Source organism: Macaca thibetana, chromosome X, assembly GCF_024542745.1.
Source record: "Macaca thibetana thibetana isolate TM-01 chromosome X, ASM2454274v1, whole genome shotgun sequence".
Classification (NCBI taxonomy): Eukaryota; Metazoa; Chordata; class Mammalia; order Primates; family Cercopithecidae; genus Macaca; species Macaca thibetana.
In genome coordinates this window covers 17311504-17334856 of record NC_065598.1, presented here as the reverse complement: position 1 = coordinate 17334856, position 23353 = coordinate 17311504, and the positions used below count along the sequence as shown (strand labels likewise).

The 23353-nt window shown below is 40.7% G+C and overlaps 1 protein-coding gene across 3 annotated transcripts in view; it reads right to left on the bottom strand.

Moving 5' to 3' along the window:
* NHS (NHS actin remodeling regulator) overlaps positions 1-23353 on the bottom strand; it is a 367162-nt gene that overhangs the window by 33266 nt on the left and 310543 nt on the right. For all 3 annotated transcript variants that reach the window (XR_007722737.1, XM_050777314.1, XM_050777315.1), the window contains exons 2-3: positions 15475-15627; positions 10883-11016 (exon numbers count right to left, since the gene is read on the bottom strand). Coding sequence is in view for 2 of the 3 variants with exons in the window: in XM_050777314.1 (XP_050633271.1) it covers positions 10883-11016; positions 15475-15627 (287 nt within the window). In the remaining variant the exon portion in view is untranslated. The remainder of the gene's footprint in view (positions 1-10882; positions 11017-15474; positions 15628-23353) is intronic.

The window sequence follows — 23353 nt, the reverse complement described above, 5'->3', positions numbered from 1 at the left end:
TCATGTAGACCACTGCTAATGCCTTAGAAACATGGTCTCGCATTTGTGGCCAATCTGAGGTGGAATGATAGGCCTCTGAGCAAGCCAGTACAGCTTCTTTGCTAGAGTCAGCTTAGTTTAGACTTCATTGAATCAGGTAATCAGGTTGTTGTCATCCTAACATCTGTCTGTGTAAGTCTCTTCATTCATAAATCTGTCCTTGGTAGACTTTCTGACTCATTGCTTACTTGTTTGCTTGCTTCCTTGCTTAGGAAGGAAAACTTACACACAATTCTTTTTTTATTATTTTTTTGAGACACAGTTTTGCTGTATCACCCAGGTTGGAGTGCAGTGGCATGATCTCAGCTCACTGCAGCCTCTGCCTCCTGGGCTTAAGTGATCCTTCCACCTCAGCCTCCCGAGTAGCTAGGACTACAGGTGTGCGCCACTATGCTTGGCTGTTTTTTCTTTTCTTTTCTTTTCTTTTCTTTTCTTTTCTTTTTTTTTCCTTATAGACGGGGGTCTCACAATGTCGCCCAGGCTGGTCTCAAACTCCTGAGCTCAAGCGATCCACCAGCCTCAGCCTCCCAAAGTGTTGGGATTACAGGTATCAGCCACCGCGCCTGACCCACACAATTATTCAGGAAGGGAATGGCTAAAGAATATCACCTTAAAGGGATGGGGAAGGGGTGGGAATCAGGGGAGTGGCCAGGTGGGATGACTCAAGTGTGAATGAATGTGAAAGAATGAGGAATTCCTTTTAAAGTATAATTTTGACTTTGAGATCAAGTGATGTAATACAGGAATTGTATAAAAGGGAAGAATTATCTGATAGTCATCTGTGGGGTACCTCAAAGGCTCTTTGACTTGCATATTTAAAATTCCTAAGTATATGACTTTCCCCTTTTGGTTGTATAGCAAGCTGTTTTGTTTTCATTTTGAGACAGAGTCTCACTCTGTCACCCAGGCTGGAGTGCAGTGGTGCAATCTCGGCTCACTGCAACCTCTGCTTCCCAGGTTCCAGTGATTCTCCTGCCTCAGCCTCCTGAGTAGCTGGGATTAATGGGTGCCTGCCACCGCAACTGGCTAATTTTGTATTTTTAGTGGAGAATGGGTTTCACCATGTTGGCCAGGCTGGTCTCGAACAAACTCCTAACCTCAAGTGATCCGCCTGCCTCAGCCTCCTAAAGTGCTGGGATTACAGGCATGAAGCAAGGTGTTTTAATCCACAATTATGCCTTACTGTTCCATTTAAAACTATATTCATTAATCTATCAATAAATATTTGTGGTTAAAATGAAACAAAAATACTACTTTCCAAAGTTATTAAAGGTTAGCTATTTTCTTCCCCACCTCTTTCAGGGTGGTTGTTATTCATTTGTAATGTAGTTAGGTTTATGTGGTGCTGTTTGTTTTCCATTTGGGGTTCTCCTCACATCCTGGTTGATGATAATTATTTATTTATGGGGAGATATATAGACCATTACCTGAGCTATAACCCAAAAAATATACTCAGAGAAATGCCATCCCCCTTGAACCTGCCACCACCATCCCATCCCCCCATTTTTTCTACCCCACTCCCACTCATCCCCTGTAGGGAAATCCATCTCATTTATTTTTGGTTTATCCTTCCTGTACAGTCAATTTCATTATAATGCATGTTTTGAAAGTTCAAGTTTGTTCCACTGTGATCAATATCAATGTGATTGATATTGATTCAAATTTGTTCCAATGTGATTGATGTCTTAGGTATCACGTGAATATCTAAGATATCTTAGGTATTCACGTTTGAGCATAATGTGAGACTCTCTAGATGAACACAGCAACTGCACACAGCCGAACTGAGCTGCATAAGAGTACATAACACACACACATATCAAGTATCTACCCGCTACCTCAGTTCACTCCATATATTAGGAGCCACACCTGCCCACACCTGGTGTTATGACCTTCCCTCCGGTTTCAGGTAACCTTCCTTCCTGTCCTTCCCAGTAACTCACAAGCTGTGGCCCTTCTGTTGCCCAACCCCCAGCCAACTCTAGGACTTTTTTGGGTGAAGTGCCAATTTATTGCAGTATTTGTGTATTTTTAACCATTTACAATGTGTAAAACTGTGCTATTGTATTTTATTAGGTTCCTATTTGTGTGTGTGTGTGTGGTCATGGAAGAAATTTTTGAGTGTTGTGCCCCTAACTTCATTTTCTCCATAAGCCCTTTGTTTTTTATTGTGCAATTTTGCATAGTGTGGAGAGTTTTAGGGATGCATATGTTGTGTCACAGCAGAATGGACTCTTTTATCCAAATAAGTGGCTACTTGTATATTTTCTTATATAGTTATAGATCACTTATGACTGGGATGCATTCTGAGAAATACATCCTCAGGCAATTTTCTTGTGCAAACATCTTAGAGTGTACTTACACAAACTTAGAAGGTACAGCCTACTACGTACTTAGGCTATATGGTAGAGCCTATTGCTCCTAGGCTACAAATCTGTATGGCATGTTACTGTACTGAATACAGTAGGCAATTGTGAAACAATGTGAAGTATTTGTGTATCTAAACACAGGTAAACATAGAAAAGGTACAGCAAAAATATGACATTATAATTTTATGGGCCCAACAGACTATATGCAGTCTGTTGTTGACAGAAATGTTATTATGTGCTATATGACTATATACCCTTATTTCTAAAGTGAAGGGTAGCATACTGTGGACACTTTTTTGGGCTTTGCCTTTTTCAATTAAGAGTATGTCTTAGAAATCACTCCTTATCAGTTCATAAAGGTCTTCCTGCTGCTTTTACTCCATCACTCTTCTATGTATAGGTATTTGGGTTGTTTCCAACATCTTGTAATTGTTAGCAATGCTGAAAGAAATAACCTTTTTGTGTTACTGGAGGTGTATCTTTAGTAGAATTGCAGAAGCAGAAGGTAAGTGCATATGTAGTTTGGTTAGATATTGCCAAATTGCCCTCAGTTAGGTTGGACCACGTTTGAATTTCCACCAGCAATGTATGAGAGTGCTTATTTCTCCAGTTTCACTAACAGAATACATTGTTATATTGTTTAATTTTTGCCAGTCTAATAGGTAATATGTGGAATCTCAGTGTTGTTTGCATTTCTTTTTTTTCTTTTCTTTTCTTTCTTCCTTTTTTTTTTTTTTTTTGAGACAGAATCTCCTCTGTCATGCAGGCTGGAGTATAGTGGTGTGATCATAGCAACCTCAACCTCCCCAAGCTCAAGTGATTCTCCCACCTCAGCCTCCTGAGTAGCTGGGACTACAGGCACACCCCATCAGGCCCAGCTAATTTTTGCATTTTTTTGTAGAGATGGGGTTTCACCATGTTACCCAGGCTGGTCTCAAACTCCTGGGCTCAAGCGATCCTCCTACCTGAGCCTCCCAAAATGCTGGGATTACAGGCTGCAGAATGCTCCGGCCTGCATTTCTAATTGAGAGTGAGCTTAAACAATTTTTCTTCAGTTGAAGAAACATATCTATATTTTTTCTGAATTGTCTGTTCACATCTTTTCCTCAATTTTTCTTCCAAGGTTTTGCTCTTTTCTTTATCCCTCAATTTTTAAGAGGTATTTATCAAAAAATTATTTGTCAACAGTGCTGAGGTTGAGAAACACTGATCAAAGTTTTCCTTTCACCAAATGGCTATGCAGTTGTTCCAGCATCATTAAAAAACTCCATCTCTTGCCTCAGTTATTTGTGATGTTGCCTTTATTGAATGTTTTTATATATACTCTGGTCTCCTTCTGGACTTTGTGTTTTATTCTACTGATACATCCGTCTATTCATGTGCCAATACCACAATATTGTAACTGTAGAGGCTTTAAATATATCTTAATGTCTGGTAGGGCTAGGTTTCCTTTTTCAGGGAGATGTCTTTCTATTTGAAAAAGTCTAATTTTGTGTCTTTAAGGAGTGCTTTAAAGTTTTTCTCATAAAAGTTTTACACATTTTTGGTAAATTAATTCCTAAGTATTTAGTCTTCTTTGTTATTGCTGTAAATGGGGGTTTCTCTAACATTAGATATATATACATATACATATATATATAGAGAGAGAGGGGGAGAGAGAGAGAGAGAGGCATATATATGTATGGAAACATTAGAGGCATTTCTAATTAAAAATAGATATTGAATTTTGTTTAAGGCTTAGCCAGTATAAAAGGAGCTAACCATATAGGTTTTCTCCTCCTAGATCTGTTAATATGATATATGATACTAGTAGATTTCATAATATTGAACCAACCTTCCATTCCTAGAATAAATCCCATTTAGTCACAGCATATTAATCTCCTACTGTGATGTTATATTCTGTTTGCTAATGTTGAATTTAGTATTTTTGAATCAATAATCATAAGTGATATTGGTCTGTAGTCATCTTTCTTTTTTATGGACTGTCTTTATCAGTTTAGGTGTCAATGTTATACTTGCTTCATAAAAGAAATAGGGAAGTTTTGCTTCATTTTCAATGCTCTTAAACAATTTAAAGAGCATTGGGAACATCTGGACTTTGAAGGTTTAGTAGAATTCCTCTGGGAAACCATCTAGGCCTGACGTTTTTTAGTGGCATGGCTCCTTAATAACTTCTTCTGGTTCTACCATGGAAGTCAGTCTGTTTAAGCTTACCAACTCTAATGAGGCCAATTCTGGCAATTTTTCTTCTTCTAGGAAATTACCCATTTCATCTAGGTTTTCAAATTTATTTGCACAGAGGTCTGCAAAATAGTCTCTTATAATTTTTAAATTTTCTTTTGTTTCAGTGGTATTTTTTCCTGTCATTGCTTATTTTATTTGTGCTTTCTCTCTTTTTCTTGGTCATGTTTTTTCAAACAATCACGACCTAATTAATAAATAAAAATCTTGTGTGTGTTTAATGTATGCAGCATATAGTTGGGTTTGCTTTGTGAGCCAAATTGAAAAGTTTTAAAATAGGCAAATTAAGCTCACTCATATTCATTGATATGACTAAACTCTGATAAATATTATAATTATGTGTATTTTGTTATATTCGTTATGTTTCTTCCTCCATAAGATGTGTTGTCTTCTCTCTTTATATAAAACAATTTTTTGGTATTTAGGAAGTTTTTTTTGTTTTTGTTTTTGTTTTGTTTTGTTTTGTTTTTTGCTAGTAGTCTTCTTTGTTCTTATACCATTTTATTTATTTTTATTTTATTTATTTATTTATTTATTTATTTATTTATTTGAGATGGAGTCTTGCTCAGTCGCCCAGGCTGGAGTGCAAGCTCCATCCCCCGGGTTCCCGCCATTCTCCTGCCTCAGCCTCCCGAGTAGCTCAGCTCGGACTACAGGCTATTTTTTTTTTTTTTTTTTTTTTTTTTTTTTTAGTAGAGACGAGGTTTCACCGTGTTAGCCAGGATGGTCTCTATCTCCTGACCTCGTGATCCTGATCTGCCCGTCTCAGCCTCCCAAAGTGCTGGGATTACAGGCGTGAGCCACCGTGCCCGGCCTCTTATACCATTTTAATGTCCTTAGTCCCCTGTTTTATTTTTCAAGCCTTTACTATCCGGTTGACTAGTTCTTACTGGTATCCTTTAACAGTCACTTATTGCCTAGACAATAATCAATTAGCTTATTCTACTTTCTTCTTTACCTCTCCCTTCTCTCATTTTTAGTTGTATCATTCTCTGTTGTCACAACATTTAAAATTGCACGTTAGTTTTCTATCTTCATGTCCACTTTAGTTTTAGTTTTAGATCTACATTTACTTGTATTAAAATGTATGCTACCCATCCTTTTGCTGACATTTCCCCAATTATTCCTTGGTTGGATGAAGCTTGTCCTCTGGTAGATTCCTCATAAAGGACTCATGGGTGTAAAATTCTCTAAGTTCCTGTATGTTGAAAATTGCTTTTCTATACTTGAAGTACAGCATGGTTGGACATAAAACCCTTGCTTCATATATTCTTTAATTGATCTTTTGCAATCACTCTATGTAGATCTGCTAATCTATCTCTTACTCCATTTGTGTGGCTTTGGTGTGTTTCACAAGATCCCTGGTTTAATGGCACCATCTTCTGTCAGTTCGTCGAAGTCGAATATTTTAGTGTATTTGTTTGTTTTGGTGGTGATGCAGGAGTTGAAGGACACACACAACTCCTGCGTGTCCTTGAATGTTTTGGTTTTATTTTGTCTTGCAGGGTCCTAGAAATTTCCTTTTTGCCTCTTTTTTTCTTCACTCCCAATTGCTGAAGGGCAGATTTCCCTTCCTGTTTGTCTTTGTCTCCCCCAGAAGCTTTATATAGAGAAAACTGCTCCTGTAAAATATACATACTTTTAGGTCCTTTTTTGTAGTTTGTGTCTATCTGAAAAAATTTGTACTATTTTTCAGACTTAGGGCAGACAATTTTTCTGGTGGTGGTTTTATATCAATCTTAAGATCCACTGCTAGTTCGTCTCTTCCATGTAGCTTTCTGAATCTGCCCTCCCTCACCTTGTAACAGGAGGAAATATGCTGAGACTTGATGTTTTCTCTCTTTTTACTTAACAGTCAATGTGATGTTTGGGAATTCTCTGTCCTCAAGTTATGCTGATGGTGTGTTTTTCTGTGTAGTTTTATTTTTACCTTCTTGTTCGATATCATTTTTGGAGGAAATAATAGGAGATGGGGACCTAGGGTATCACCATTATCATCAGTTACCTGGGAGTCTCAGTGTATATTTTGATCCACCAAAAAACCTATGTATTCAACTGCCTCAAACAGGCTACTTTCCAGCCATCAGCACTGTAAGTCTAATAGTTTTTGAGCATATAAAAGTATTGTTTCTTACAAAAAAAAAAAGCTGTGTGGACTACTTCTAATGGTTAGTACCAAGAGTGAAAACACATGGTTGGATTTGCAGGGAACAGGATACCTGTTACAGCTCTGGCAAACGCTCCTGTTTTGATACCCATTTGCCATTCTCAATTTGACCACAGCCTAGAGAAGGAAGAAAAATTCCCCAGAAATTCTGCCTGGAGGCAAATGGCTTTCAGTAACTGGGTTTTTGTAAACAAAAGTACTAAAGTACACAAACATACCTCACTGGGGACCCTTTCCTCTCCCTACCTTTCCCTAAATAATCAGTATTCTGATGCTTAACAAGTCAGTCTGCAACCAAGAGTTCATGTGGACAGAAGTCGATCCCAGGCAATTTCTCTTTCATATTGCCCTTGGGAACATTTTTACTACAAACTTTTTACATTTGGTTCCTAGCTAGGCCCAGATAACTCTTCAGATCCTTTACCAGCCTAAAGCTGTAGTTTCTGTGGTGCATTAAAGAAAAGGTTGGGATGCTATGTGCTAGTGTTGATTTCGTGAAGTTTGTTTCGATCTCTTCCCTGTAGCTCAGGTCGACAGTAACTTCATGTCCCAAATAAATGATCTTAAACTAATCTCTGGCTATAGAATTTCAGAATCCAGCAGGATGGAATAGATACCCTTTTTTTAGGAAGCCTTTCCCTGAAATGACCTCCTTTGCCACCCTTAATGAGTAAGGACTCCTAGAAGGGCTTTAATTAGAGATACTCCTTGAATTTTCAGCTAACAAAGCGTTTAGGGTTTTATGCTAAATTGGCTTGTCCTGTTTCCTGTGAGTTCCCCCTAGAGAACTTTTGGTACAAATTAAATGTCAAGAAACCAAGCGTCCTCTCTTCTCATTTGTAGGAGTTATGAGGTTACTTTGGAGCCATCACCAGATGCCACCAGACAGATGACACTTTGTCCCTTGAAATTTTAAAATATCCCATGGCACCCTTAGGAGTTCACTGCAGTGCCCTAAGGCACCTAAGCACACAGTTTGGGAATCACAGATATACAACCTTCCAGCCTTTTCCCCCTATGCATATGTATATGTACACATACATATACAGTCATTGACATTTTTTGAGATTATACTATACACAAATTTATAAACTATGTAAAAATCCCTGATAATAAAACATACATTTTCCCATGTCATTAAATATTCTTCTCTAACACTATTTTTGATATTGTATTCTATCCTATAGTTATATCAGTATTCATTAAACTAAGTCCCTATTGTTGGACATTTGAGATATTTGTGATTAATTTTCCCATTGTAAACAGTGCTTTGATGAACACCCTAGTGAATAAATCTTTGCATACACTGATTATTGCCTTGGGATAAATTCCTAGATGTAAAATTGCTGGATCAAAGGTTATGAATATTTAGAGTTTTGCCCTCTAGAAAGAGTGTAACAGTTTATACTTCCTCTAGTATATGTGAGTATATGTTAAGGTTTTTCATTTGATGGTAAGAATTTTATTATAAATGATTTCAATATAGACTGACATTCAGGTATTTTAGGCATTGTGCTGGGCACTTGCACAAATACACATGCATAGTTTAATCTTATTTATAAAATGTCATATTTAGCCTCCTTAACAACCTTGAAAAGTTGATATTATCCCCATTTTACAGATAAAGAGACTGGGAGTCAGAAAGATACAATAGCTTTTTCCAAGTTACACATCCAGAAAGTTGTAGTGCTGGGATTTAAACACAGTTAGACCTATGATCTTATCACCATATAATAGATACTTCAGGGAATTGATTGGCTAATAATAACGTCTGATGCTTATATAGTACTTATGTATGAGGTACTGTTTACATGTATTATCACGTTCAATTATCATCCCAAGGCTATGAGGTACCATCTACTCCCATTCCCAAGACACTGAAATGACTAACTTGCCAGGGTCATACAGCTTGCAAGTGTTAGAGCTGGTATTCAAAGTCAGGCAGTTTAACTTCATGGTCCATGCCATTAATGATCAAGGTACAGTACAATAGCCTGCAGAGTTGCAGAAGACTGTATATCAATCTCATTATGAATACTTTCTTAAAGGAAGAAAAGCATGGCTTCACCAAATCTCATACATGAAAGGAGAGTTGTCTAAGAAAATGTCTATCTAGCAATTTAACTACAAATTTCCTGTCCCTTTACCTGCAGCCATTTGTCTTTCAGCAATATACAGTCTTGTAAGCTTGAACTATGTTCTATCCAGGCCTAAGGGATATAACTCAAATGAAAATCTTCTAATCATTGTAGTGACCCAAACTCTTGAACAAATAAACAGTTAAAATTACTTAGAAATACTAAGTATTATCATTTGGGATGGACAAACTTACTGAAGTTTACCTAAGTGTAATCCATAGTCCTCTTTTATTGATATTTTTTAGGTAAGTAAATGAAGTACTCTCATTGCTATTCATCATTTTAAGCTTTTCCTATAGTCTTACTTTAGTATTTAGACATTATTAAAAATTATGCAGATCATGAAAAGGGTTATATTTTTATGTAATTTCTGTAAATGCTCAAAATTCTTCTCTTTCACCTACCCCTTCCAAGAAAACCAACTTAATTAGCCATAAAACATGTTATAATGAATGGGAAAATATTTTTAACATTTTAATGCAGAAAATGCCTCATTAAAAGCAAATGCCTCAGCAAGCAGATTTGAGCTGCTTAAGAACTTCTTTATGACAAATCACTAGCATGTGAAACTGCTCTATCTGAAGAACTAGAAAGCCCTAAGAGGCCCTTATCTCCTTTTCTTATCCTTGGGCTGCAGTGCAACAATGTAGTGAGTGCGACATGGCACTCAGTGTGCACTTGATGAGCACTGAAGGACCTGCCTGCAATCCAGCTACAAATAGGAAAAATGTTTTTATATTTTGTCCAATATCATTCAAGGTCTTATCTGGATATGTTATATCATGTGGATTCATTTAGATGAAGTCTGTTTTTGGCTGGATATTTGGCACCATGTGACCCAAATATTTTGCATCTCTCTTGCATATTGTAAAAGCCATAAGAGTGCACAATTTAGAGTCATACATGCAAATTTAATTTCTAATAAAAACCTTAACTCATACCCACACTGTTGTAACTTCTTTAGACTTTGGATCTTGAACCAGAATGACAAGACAGCAGGAATGCAGACATTCAGAAAGGCAGTGTGGGCTGATTTGGTCCCAAAAGCCATAGTCCCTCACTTCAGTGTTGCCTGCTTAGAGGCACAAAGTGCTCAGTTGTCCCCACTGAGGCCCTAGAAGGCACATCTGCAGTGATGTGTTTGTAGTGGCTGCTGATAGTGCTTGCGGGTGTTCTGAGCTGGGCTCAGCTTCATCATCTGTGACCCATGCTTAAGGGCTTGGGCTGAGTTACAGCCACATCCATCTGGTCAGGGCTGAAAGCCGCAGAGGCGATGACATCACCATGGTATTAAGTTACCCTGGAGAATTAGCCTCCTTTGGAGAATGGGAAAGCATGAAATAATGACATGATTACTCTTCAAATGGTAATTTTTCACAACACTAAAGTTCTTTACCAGATCACCCCACCAAGTCAGCCATGCTGTTACTTTACTAGTAATAACAGTAGTAGCAGTTGTGGTTAACATTTCTTGAGGTCTTACTCTGTATCAGTCAGTCATTGGGCTAAGCACTTTACATGCCTTATCTCATTTAATCCTCTAGCCCTATAAACCAGGTACTATTAATATCCCTGTATTACAGATGAGGGAACTGAGGGCAAAGAACATAAGTAACATCCTGAATCCTTCAGCTTGCAAGCAGAAGAACTGAGGTTTGAAATACATATTTTTTTTTTCCTGATTTTAGTCCGTAACTATTCTTGCTTTACTGCATTGTGCAACCAGTTAACTAAAAAATATGTCTGTATTCCAAAAAAGAGGCATTTCTTTCAGGAATGAAAGCAGGCGAAATTAATTTGTTCCCAAATGCCCGTGATTTGAGCTCTTAGCCAGCCCAGCCTCTTTCACTGGGAGGCAGGAAACTGACTCCCAGACAAACTGATGTTTCCTCAGGAGCAAGCATAGGGCTACAGGTGGCCACCAAGCTTACCGTTAAAAAGTGACGGTCCTTAACCTCACGCCTCCTCTGGCTGTGAGCTGGAGGGTAGGCTGGCAGTGGAGGAGCTGCAATGGAAAGGGGGGCAGCTGCTCTTTGCTCTCGGCGATCGCTCCGGCTCCGGTGTTCTGAGAAGGAGAAAAAGCAGTAATACTGAAATACACTTGGCATTTTCCATTTATCTTTTCCCCTTGGGAGTGTTAGCAAAAGGCTGTAAAAAAAAAAAAAAAAAAAAAAAGTGAGTTTTCATTACGTTAGCTAATTTGTATACCAAATAAGATTTTCAGAATGGTTTTTAATTGAACTTTCACTTACTATTAATATGAAATTGGATGCATACATTTCAGTGGGTCCATCTCATAATCTGTACAAGAGGGTTCACTTCTGAGTTCAGTGTGACTTATTTCAAAATAACACAAGCAACAACAACAACAACAAAAGTTGAGAACATAGTGGAAGATTTGCTGCCATCAGTACTGGAGTGGAAAGTAGGCACAGACACACCAGAGCTGCCTGGCCCACTCACTGGGTACGGGAGCTGGCTGTCACTGGCTCAGGGGAGCTGATTGCTACATATTCAGGAATTTGTGTGAGTCAATTTTTCAACCGTTGGTACCTGGAAATAACTCATGTTGGGAGTATTTGCATCACATGTTTGTTGAGTGACTGAAAGTGAATTTATGCTTTCATTAGAGTCTAGTTTTAAAAATTAGAATGTGTTCAATTTCTCTGTATTTTGAATGGGCTGTGGCAGGTGCCTTCACTGCCATAGGCTTTTCTAGGTCCTGTTACTTGTTTCTGACAGGCCTCCCCAATGCTGGCTCCATTTTCTTTGCCCCATTCAATGTGCTGCCTCCTAAACTAGGAACTGAGCACTCTTGAACTTTTTGATTTCTATCCATGTCTGACTTGGCTGTCCGTGTGCCTCGCCGCCTGAACATAGTGTCTGTGTCGAGAAGGTGTGATAGTATTCCCCATCTCCCTTTGCTTGGGATTCTTCTGACAAATGTTGGCTCCCATAAGCAATTAGAGCAAAGTCTTCAAAACCATGTAGGTAGTCTTTGCTAAACTGCCTCCAAAGTCAATGTTTATCAGAAGGCTGTTTAAGATAAATGTCTTCCTTGTTAAAGTGCCCACCTCCAATGCCACCATCATTATGCAAGCAAACAGTGGGCTTTTCTAAATGGGTAACACAATGAAAAGTGTTTACATTGTTAAATCCATACAGAAGAGCCACTTACAGGTGTTCCTGGTTAGGAAGAAGTGAAAGGAGGGGAGTAGTTGGAAGGGAAACATCAACTCAATTTTCCATTCAATTGCTCCCCTCCTACACAATCTTAAATATATATCTTTCTTTGCCCTAGGCTGGGAGTAGGCAGGCTAGATTAATGGCTCCCTAATAATACCTTTTTTCTGGTGCTGAGGTAGGGAGAACATTAGTTCACTAGAGCCTGAAACTGCAGTGGAATCCTGCTCCTTATTCCCTCAGACCAATGAAACTTATGCTGCAGCCCGAAACTTGAAAGGAAAGGAAATATAAAATATAATTATCTATTTATAGTTGCTTATGAATCTCTCTCTCCATGATTTATGAACATAAACAATAGCATCACATAAGGCCATTACTGGCTCTGAGCATTAAAGAATTACTAAGAAAACGAAAAAAGTAATCAGAGCCTAAATAACTTGAAATACATTTAGATGCTACTTCCTCCATGAAGCCCTCCCTGAAGCTCTATGGAATGACTTGGTACATTTCTTCTTAGCCTCCCTATCACTGTATTGAAATGACCTGGTTACTTGTCTGTCTCTCCACTAGACCAGGGATTCCTTGTGGGCAGCATATGTTATTGCTTTTTGACTCCTAGGTTCTAGAACACTCCCTTGCCTTCAATAAAATTTGTTGAGGGGTTTGCTATTAAGCAGATCTTGAAGGCAGCCAATTTCTAGGTTTTAATCTTGGTCCCCCAGCTGTCTCCTTACAGTCTCACCTCCAAAAGAAGCACAGAGCTGCTGCCACCACAGCCTCATTTGTCTGTGCTTCATTATCCACTCCGTCATGGTGGAAGTCAGGCTATTCCAGCTGTCCAAATAGAGAACCTACAGGGATGCTCACTGCGGCATTTGCTGAGCATGGCAGTTGTCTGATAGGTCAGTATTATTCATGGCCACCAGATGGCAGAAGCAGATTATGCTGATGAATACAGCAGTATGCTATTGTGTTTCTTGGACAAGGTTAAAAAAAAAAAAAGTCACTTTCTAATTTTAATTCTACACTGCATGTTTTTAATTCCATGATGGCTATAATTCTTGTTTATGGCTCTCTGCAGTGCTATTAAAACTACTACACCCAAGATATGCTATCGAGCCAACCGCAAAACAAGCCAGTCTGTGGAGGGTAAAACGCATCTCCACAGTCTTCCTTCCAAACCCCAGGAGGCCCTACATCCCTGTCTCACCACCCCCAGGAGGAGGTTCAGAGAAAACTGATATTGGCACTTGCTGTTCTTCTGTTCTGCTTTAAGTCTAAACATGACAAAGCAGTGAAATGTGATAGTTTACAAGCAGCTTGGTGTTATCTGGTGGAATCCATAAAATCCTAATCAGGGATGACTTATTAATAAAATAAAGGGATAAAAATAATTACACCTAAAGGGCTAATGTTACCCAAGCTTTCTAATGATGAGACCTGAAAAAGGATTCTGTGAGAACAATCAGATTCCTTTATAGTCATCCTGTGCCCTCAGTGTTCAACCAGTTTTCTGCAAAACTTGATTCAGTTCCACAAATGTTCATTGAGGACCTACTATATGTCAGCTTCATACTAAGTGCTTTGAACAAAATAAATTAATAAGATATCATCCTTGCCCTTGAGTTGCTCATAGATTAATGGCTTATTAGTGGTTGGTTGGCAAAACAGGCCCATAGTGGTTGCTTATAGGATTATAAGTGGCAGGATGGGAGGATGTACAGAATATTATGGGAAGGGTGCCTAATCCAGGCTGCAAAGGAATGGCAAGTGTGGAAAGAAAGATTTTCAGAAGGTGGCTTAAGTTAAAAAAGAACTTTTTAGCCAACTATAAAATTGAAGTGAATGGTAAGTATGCCAAAGATGCTTCTAGAGGATACTGATCATCACTCTTCATTTTAAGTGTCACATTGTCTTCCCCTAATAACCAAGGAAAATTTTTAGAAACAATTGCTTTAGGGATATTAGGAGGTTAGCTCTTTCATTAAAATGAAAAAAAAAAGATGAGGAAGGGAAAAAAGAAGAGGAGGGAGAAAAAGATGGTAATTGAAGGCAACAAACTATTAAAGATGAGGATAGGGGAAAAGGCAGGAGTTATACAAATGTGGAATAAATAAGATGAAAACAATATTTATCACCATTTTGTTTCTCCACTTTGATAATGACATTAAAATATTTTACTTGCATTTTAATACTTTTGCAAAATGCCGTTTCTTAAAAGAGTGCAGGGAATTTGGAAGAAAGACGTTGAATGTGTAGACACCATCTATCTCCATAGCAAGAATCTAAAGGCCAGAAAAAGCTGACATGTCCCCTACTGATACCCACTTTAGGGGACTCTAAAACAATGATGCTACTTTTTATTCCCCTTGTCCTAATTAGAATGGTTTTAAGGCACTGAAAAGCAACCAGTGTAAGAAAGAGCTGTATTCCTATTTTGACTGCTATGAGCCTATCTCTAGATTTCTCAGGACTGTGAGAGACATGTAAATATCAGTATCTATTTCCATGAGACACAGTGTATGACAAGGAGGAAAAGAGCTCTGGCAGGCATTTCAGATGCTTAGGTTGGGTCCTGGTACCACACCTGATCTGCTATGTGTGACCCTGAACAAGTTTCCTCACCTTTCTAGGCCTCCATGTGACCCACTAAAGAATGGGGGCATTAGACTGATCACTGGTTCTCAAGAGAAGCAGAAGAGCCCTCTAGGGGATCATTCTAATTGTTAGAATGATTGGGTGGGAGCCAAAGATGACAGCCATCCCATAATGCAAAGGATGGTCAATGAAAAGGTGTCCCAGGTCTCACACAATTTTAAATGTTCCATCAGAATCTCTTATAGGGGAAAAGCCTAGTGCCTATTTATGAGTCAAACTCATATAATCCATTATAATCCAAAGTATTTATTTTTTTGCCCATATCTAAAATATACTGAATGTACCAGTTTTAATGGCCATGCCATCCTGCCCCTTGGAATAGTTTCTGAAGGTCTGTACTTAATCCAGACTTACTTTTGACAAGTGCAAACATCTGACTGCTTCATGATGTCTTCTAGTGAGGTCACGCCTGAGCATTTGCATATTGAAATAGATATTATTATAAATAATTTCCTTTCAATTTCTCTTTATTATCATATTTAGACCATAATGCTATTTTTTCTTACATGTATGGGTAGGGCATATTACCCATGGATTTCATTTCAGGGTAGAAACGGAAGCATTTCAAAGTACTTGCTACAACGAGGGGGTGTGTTGGGGCTGATGGGACAGAGGACACCTGGATGGGACAACCTCTGAGTTGTCTCCTGCAAAAGCCCCCGAGCCCAGGATCTGTCACCTCTGCGCAGGGCTTGCAGGCTCTGCCGGGCATGGCGGTGCAGCTCCTCCACGCAGGGTGGCCTTGTGGCCGGGAGGAAGATGTTGCGCTGCTGGTGCCACGGGGCGCGGTAGTACACACTCAGCTTACTCTCGATGTCCAGGTTGGAGACGGCTGCAAGACAAAGAAACAGAGCATTGTCCATCAGTGGTTTTAAGTTGTGCTTTTGGCCAACCCTGGGGTGGGGAAGAGGACAGGAGTAAAGTCTGGGTGGAGTGGAAGTCCAGACTACTGCATTCACATTAAGAACTAACTCAAGGCCGGAGAAAGGTTTGGCATTTACGATACTGATAGGAACAACCTTTGCCCCTGAGCCGAGGCACAGAAGGCTCCAAGACACCAACAATCTACCTATGACTAGCTAATTTCCTCTCCGTACCTTCATTCCTCACCCTTGGCACAGTCGCTCATCAACACTGACAAGCCCCTGGCTAGCCTGCTTGGGGGTGTAGATGGGGGTCCTGTTTCTGAAAAATGTGGAGGAAAGCCTCGGAGATGAATGGAAAGGCTGCCTCACCTCCAGCCTTCTGGCTGCAAGGCCTCAGAGCTGTAGTTCTGCACGCTGCCCCTGCTGTCCACCTGAACTTTGGCCCATACCTTGCCCTGCCTCTGTCCCTTGTGGTCCCGTCCCCAAGGTATCCTTATCATGCCCTCCACCTACCGGCTCCATTGCCTGTCATCTTTCAAGCATCGCTCAGTTTCCTTGGTTTCACCTAGGGGTGAGCATACACATTAAAGAAACCATCACAGGGGTAATGAGTATTAAGGGAGGGAAACTGCAGATGCAAGATGAGTTTTTGCAACTCATCCAAGAGATCAAGGAAGGAAGGCTTCCTTCCCCCAAACACAGCATTTAACCCACTCTCATCTTCTTCATGTACACATGGATCCTAGGATGGAACGCTCCATGAGTTAAACAGAAATTCTGCTTGAAGCAGATGTTAGGAACGAGGAGGATTTTTACTAAGAAATGGATGCAAAGAGGACCTCACAAGCACCTGGGTAGCCTGTCAGCCTCGGGAATGGCAAGAACTGACCCAGTCTGCTTTACCCTCCAGACACACTATCCAGATCCAGACTCCTGTCCTGGCCCCACCCCACTCCTCCCACCTCCCAGTCTCATCTCTTTCCACTCTGGTTCAGTAATGGGGGATTGACTGAAAAATCAGGCTCTGTCTGCATAAAGAAGTCAACTCCTACCCAATGGGGCAGAGGTCATTACCAAACCCAACAGAGAGGACCATGAATTCATGTGCTCATGACAGCTGGGAGAAGGGACAGAACATAAAGCCTGGCAGTGGAAAGAATGGGCAGGAAGCCAAGTGGGCAGTCCTAGAAGTGGAGGAGCTTCTGAGCACCCCTTCCCTTAGGCTTGTCTTTTCAGGAAGGTGGGAACCAGGATAGAGGGCTGGGCCAAGGTGACTAAGAGGTAGACCAAAAGACTCTTTCCTAGTCCCTCATTCCCTCAGCACAGCTGCCCAGAGGCTTAGGGTGGTAACTTTTGACAGCCCCTCAGAAACCAGGTCAAGTGGCCATGGCTCTTCAATTCTTGTGTGGGGAAAACCTGACACCCTCCTATTTATCTTAATGTTGGTCTGAAGAAAAGACTCATCAGAAGTGCATGGCAAAAACACAGATTCCTGGGCATCAACCTAGACTTTGAATCAGAATTTCCAAGAGAAAGGTGTGGCAATCTATATTACATGAAAAGTTATTTTTATCATCAGGCAGGTTTGAGAAACACAAAATGTCTTCTGATAATGTCTTGGGATCTTGTGGGAGTGAAAGGAGTTGGGCAACATGAGGGAAGGGAAGAGACTGATGAAAATGGAAACATCCATCCACCCATGGAACATTCCCAAGTAGCTCTTAGTCTCAGGCATGGTGCTAGGTGTTGGAACACAGCACAGAACAAAACACACAGGAATCCCTGCCCTCATAAAGCATTTGTTTTCTGGCTTTGTGCAAAATGGTTTAACTGTGATTCTGCCTGGACAAAATAGTTTGGGAGCAATGACATTGGCAGACTCTTCCTATTTTGGTTTTATACAGTTCCCTAGGGATGGTCTCAGGCATCAAGACTCTAGAGGCCCTGAACACCAAAAAGGTTATAGTCCTCACTCCTCCACCTCCACCTTTCTGCAGTAGGTGATCCCAAATTTCAGAATAAATTGGCATATCATAAAATTTTAGTGTAAAGATGTTCAGCAAATTATCTTCCCTCATTATTAAATATTAAATATCAAGTTACTTGAAAAAAAGCATTTTTTGGTGCCCATGCTTTGCTGATACCCTAAACACATTTCTACTGTGCTTGTTAGGCAAGCCAGTGCTGAGTTTCTGGGCTGCTAAACTCTGCCTGCTGCTTGGGACTGTGAATTCACAGATGCAAAGAGTAATGCATGAGTTCCAGCATGGGCAGCCTAGTCATGGCTCCCGGGAAGAACCAGCCCTCACAATGACAGCCTTCAGGGCCAGGTATCCTCACCTTTTCCTTTCCAAAATCTTTTTCTTTCTCCATTGAGAAGCTATATCAGATTTCTGCCACATATTAGCAGGTGAACATTTCACTCATCAGTTGCCACCATCCTGTCTATCTCTTAGACAGGGAAAAGAGGAAAACTCTTTAATGCCTTTGCTCTCAGTGACGTCATTTGGTCACAGAGCATTAACTAGTATTATGTGTCCACTAGAGCCAGGCAGACAGGCACTAATGGAGCTCTTCCAGGGAAAACTGTCCCATTTTTCGTCTTTAAAAAATCTATTCCTTTTCTTAAGTAACAGTTCAACCACAGTTCAATCCATTCATTCATGAGCTGCTCCACTGCCATTGTAAGGCTGCCCTGCATCTTTGGGTTCACCATGCTCCCTTTTCCTCCCTATTTAACAATCTCACCATGGCTGAGTTATGCAAGATAGCAGGCTTAGTGCCCTAGGAATGTTTGTTCTCCTAAAAATGGAACAAAGCAAAACAAGAAGGTTTTTCCTCTGTTTATTTGGATACATCCAGGGGCCACTGTGTGATAGGCAGAATTTTAGGATGGTTCTCAAGATTCCTGCCTTCTTGTGCATGTACCCTGTATAATCCCCTATAATCCCCTTCCCTTGAATGTAGGCAGAACCTGTGACTTATGTTACATTACAAGGCAAAAAGGGTTTTACGGTCTGTACTCAATCGACTTTGAGTTAATCAAAAGAGAGAGTATAATCCTGAGTTAATACTTAAAAGAGACAAGAAGCAGCAGAGATGCTCTCCTGTTGGCCTTGAAGAAGCAAACTATCATGTTGTGGACAGGGACATGTGGCAGGGAATGGCAGGTGGCCTCTAGGAGCTGAGGGCATCACTCCTACAACTTCAAGAAACTGAATTCTGCCGACAACCAATGAACTTGAAAGAGAACTCTGAGGCCAGGGGCGGTGGCTCAAGCCTGTAATCCTAGCACTTTGGGAGGACGAGACGGGTGGATCATGAGGTCAAGAGATCGAGACCATCCTGGCTAACACGGTGAAACCCCGTCTCTACTAAAAGATACAAAAAAATTAGCCGGGCATGGTGGTGGGCACCTGTAGTCCCAGCTACTTGGGAGGCTGAGGTAGGAGAATGGCGTAAACCCGGGAGGCGGAGCTTGCAGTGAGCTGAGATCTGGCCACTGCACTCCAGCCTGGGCGACGGAGTGAGACTCAGTCTCAAAAAAAAAAAAAAAAAAAAAAAGAAAGAAAGAAAGAAAGAGAGAGAGAGAGAGAGAGAGAAAGAAAGAAAAGAAAGAAAGAAAGAAAGAAAGAAAGAAAGAAAGAAAGAAAGAAAGAAAGAAAGAAAGAAAGAAAGAAAGAAAGAAAGAAAAAAGAAAGAGAACTCTGGGCCTGAGATGAGATGAGATGAGATGAGATGAGATGAGATGAGATGAGATGAGCCCAGCTGACACCTTGATTTCAGCCCAGTTAACCCTGAGCAGAGGACCCAGTTAACCCATACCCAGACTCCTGACCCATGGATATTGAAACATAATAAATGGGTGTTGTGTTAAGGTGATAAGTTTGCAATGATTTGCTATGCAATAATAGAAATAATAGTAGAAAATTAATTGTATTAGTCTGTCCATTCTCATGCTGCTAATAAAGACATACCCATGACTGGGTAATTTATAAAGGAAAGAGGTTTAATGGGCTCACAGTTCCACATGGTTGGGGAGGCCTCACAATCATGGCAGAAGGCAAAAGACGAGCAAAGTCACGTCTAACATGGTGGCAGGCAAAGAGAGCATGTGCAGGGGAACTCCCCTTTATAAAACCATCAGATCTCATGAGACTTATTCACTACCACAAGAACAACATGGGAAAAACCAGCCCCCATGATTCAATTACCTCCCACTAGGTCTCTCCCATAACACTGGGAATTATGGGAGCTGTAATTCAAGATGAGATTTGGGTGGGGACACAGCCAAACCATATCACTAATGCACATTCCCACTACTTTATCTACTTCTCTAGAGTCAGTCACTTGCTTTGTCTTGTCAACTTCTCCCCTCTGTTACTGCTCCCCCAAAAAGGGGAAGATAATGACAAGGGTTACAATAGGAAATAAGGCTCTATGTGTCATTTTTATCCTCCACAGCAGGAAAAAGGTTATTTGGATGTATCATTTCCCTCATCTAAGACTATAAGCTCTTGTGGGAAGCTCCAACCATATGCCAAGTTCTAAGCCAGGTGCATTATATTGATAATATCATGGTACCCTCACACAACTCAAAGAGGAAAATATTGCCCCTATTTTATAGATAAGGAAATGGGAACTCAGACAGAGTAAGTAAATTTGCTAAGTGATCCACCTGGTAAGTAGAAGATCTGGGATCAGAAACCATCTCTGTTTGGCTTCTAAGCTGCCACTTTTTCCCAAACCAATATTGAAATAAGTTTCCCTAAGCTAAGGGTGATGGGGTAGGGGAAGGGGAATGGGTCGTCTGCCACATAAAAAGGATCTAGTGCTTTTCAAAATAAAGAGAAAAGATTCAGAACTGCTACTATCTCTATCATTCATAGCATCAGGTATAACCAAGGACTGAGTGACTCTTCCAGAAAGTGCCTAGCAGGAGGTTGGGAAGATGGGTTCTACTATACCAGAAAGACAACAGCATAAACAGATAACCACAAAACCAAACTGCTGAAAGAAAATGCCATCGCAGGAAATGTCCACAGGCCAGTGAAAAGTCTTTATAGACTGATCTTAGTTCATTCCCCTGTCGAACACTGGAGATAATGTAATTGTCTAGATCTTGATTCATAGTGATGTATTGGAAGGATGGATATGGTCACTGGGGTCCTCTGAAATGAGCTAACTTAGACATTAAGGAAAACTAGTGGCTGCCACTCTTTTGGAAAGACCAGGCCCATTTCTAAGAGCAGGAGGAAGCCTGGTTTTAGGAACTACTGGGAAGGGGTAAAAATCAGGGGCAAACTTAGTCTTGCCCCAGCCTCTCCAGCCCCATCTCCCCTGCCCTGCTAGGGGTGTTACTCATTTAATCCTCTCTTTCCTAGCCTTGTGAGCATCCCACACTGCCTTACAGCTTTATGCCCTCTGGGAGCAGTGCAAAATGCTTATTCTTGGCCTCCCTTCCTAGGAAGCCTCCTTACCTCACATCCCCACCCCACACTGGCTTTCTCCCCTGCTACTCCTTCTTCCTTAAGAAGGGAGAGGTGACAGCTGAGATCAAAGTTTGACTGCTACATGTGGTGAAATTTTCAGAAAAAATGCACAAAATGACTCAGAAATGGAATTTGTACCCCTTCAAGGGAGGGAAGAAAAATTTTTAAATGTTCTCAGAGTGCCTGCAGACACATTTACCCACCCACACCTTGCTAATCTTTTTCCTGCCCTTCTACCATCATAGCCACCCCCAACACACAGCTTTGTGGGCAGGAACACATCCCTCTACAAACCATCCATTCTGATGCCCCATGACAGGGAGGAGTGTGTTGACACATTAATCAATTAATAAGCATCTGAAATTGTCAGTGTCACAGATATGTAGCCAGTTTGCTCTCCGGGTCTCTGCTACACTGAAGCCAATCCTCAGGAGCCATCAGCTTGGTAAGCAAAATGGTAAATCTCCCTAAGGTGTCTGTTGCTGCTGCCTGAGTGCTCAGATCTATTGGGAGGATGGGAAGAGGATTTCACCAAGTGAACCCCATGGTAACCATCCCCTTGCCCACTCTGCTTGGCAGTTTGGAGGAAGGAACAGGGTAAATTACAAGGAGAGCAAGGACCACCAAGGCTCCTGTCACCTGCAGAGCAGCCCAAAGCCAGAGCCAGTTTCCCAGAGTCTTTCCTTGCTGGGTTTCCTGTTCTGTAGAACCATAATAATTCAGATTTGTTCCCCACTATGGATGAAATGTCTAATGTTCATCTCTCAGCATCAGAAAGATCTAGGTCTCTTAACAAATTCCAGCATCTTGAAACATTCCAACACTTACAGGATAACATATCTGTGTGTTTATTTGTACACTAAAAGGACTAGAACAATTTTTCCCATAGAAATAGTTTTCCTAGCTTCGAAAACAAAATGATGCTTCATGCCAGGAAGACTGTTTAATTATTACTGTTACCATTGTTGTTTTAATGTCCAACATCCTGTGGAAAGACCAGTAGAAGCCTGGGTTCTAGTCGCAGTTCTGTCACCATGTGACATTGTACAAGTCATTGAACCTTTCCTGGATTCAAGTTCCCCATCTTTACAAAGGAGGGGTTTGAACTTTTTGATCTCTGAGTCCTGTGCTGTCCTGCCTGTCCTGTACTGCCCTCCATTTGATGCCAGTCACCAAAATCCACCCAGACTCTGTAGTTGAGCTATGGCAGGATAGGATGGTGAAAAGAGCCTGGGCTCTGGGATGGAAAGATGGATCACAGCATCAATGTGATCCAGAGCAAGTCTTCTATGAAAGGGAAATCGCAGAGCCTTCATGCAGTGGCTCAGGCTCCAATTTAAGTAACAACGTCCTTGGCATGTGTCACTGCTTAATAAAGATTAGTACCCTTTCCTGGGCTGAAAACAAAAGAAGATTGGGAGGCCAGGATTAGGGTCCAAGTTCACAAGAGGAAAGTCTGGAGCTCTCCAAGTTTCTTTTTGCTTTATTTTGCCTGTCTTCTTGTTGAGTGAAGTATAAACAAAGATGAGACTACTAAAGATCACTCTTTGAGGGTCTCATTTCTGGAAACTGGAAAGAAGACTGCCCACAACTGGGGAGCCTGTGACCTCTCTGACAGGTTCAATGTCCCCAGGTCTCTGCCATCTGTTGACATGGACAGCATTTAGTGAAATGACTCAGTGATCTTAACTCTCTGAGCCAGTGGCAGAGTTGCAGTCCTAGACATTCTTCTTAGCAGCATTTTGTAATTTACTTGTTTATCTTCAGGTCATTCTGCTGCCATATTCTATACCAGACACTTCCTCCAGAATGTAAGCACATAGTCATCTGTCACAGCTCAGCTATTGTTTTAAGAAAATTCCTTTAGGCATCTAGCAGAGTCATTGGATTCTACTGCTGGAAGGGACTTCGGAAATTATGGACTTCTGTATTTTTTTTTTTCAAACTGCAAGAGCATGACCCATTAGTGGATTGTGAAATCCATTTAGCAGGTCAAGACTAGCATTTTAAAACTGCACGTTCTGCACATGTACCCCAGAACTTAAAGTATAATTAAAAAACAAACAAAAACAATGAAATAAAATAGAGCAGACTGGAAAATACCCACGTGCACTGTATGCAGTGTTGTTTTGTAAAGCTATCACTTGTGTCACACATGTGCATGTGCACACATGTGTGTATGTGTATGCTGAGTTGTGAT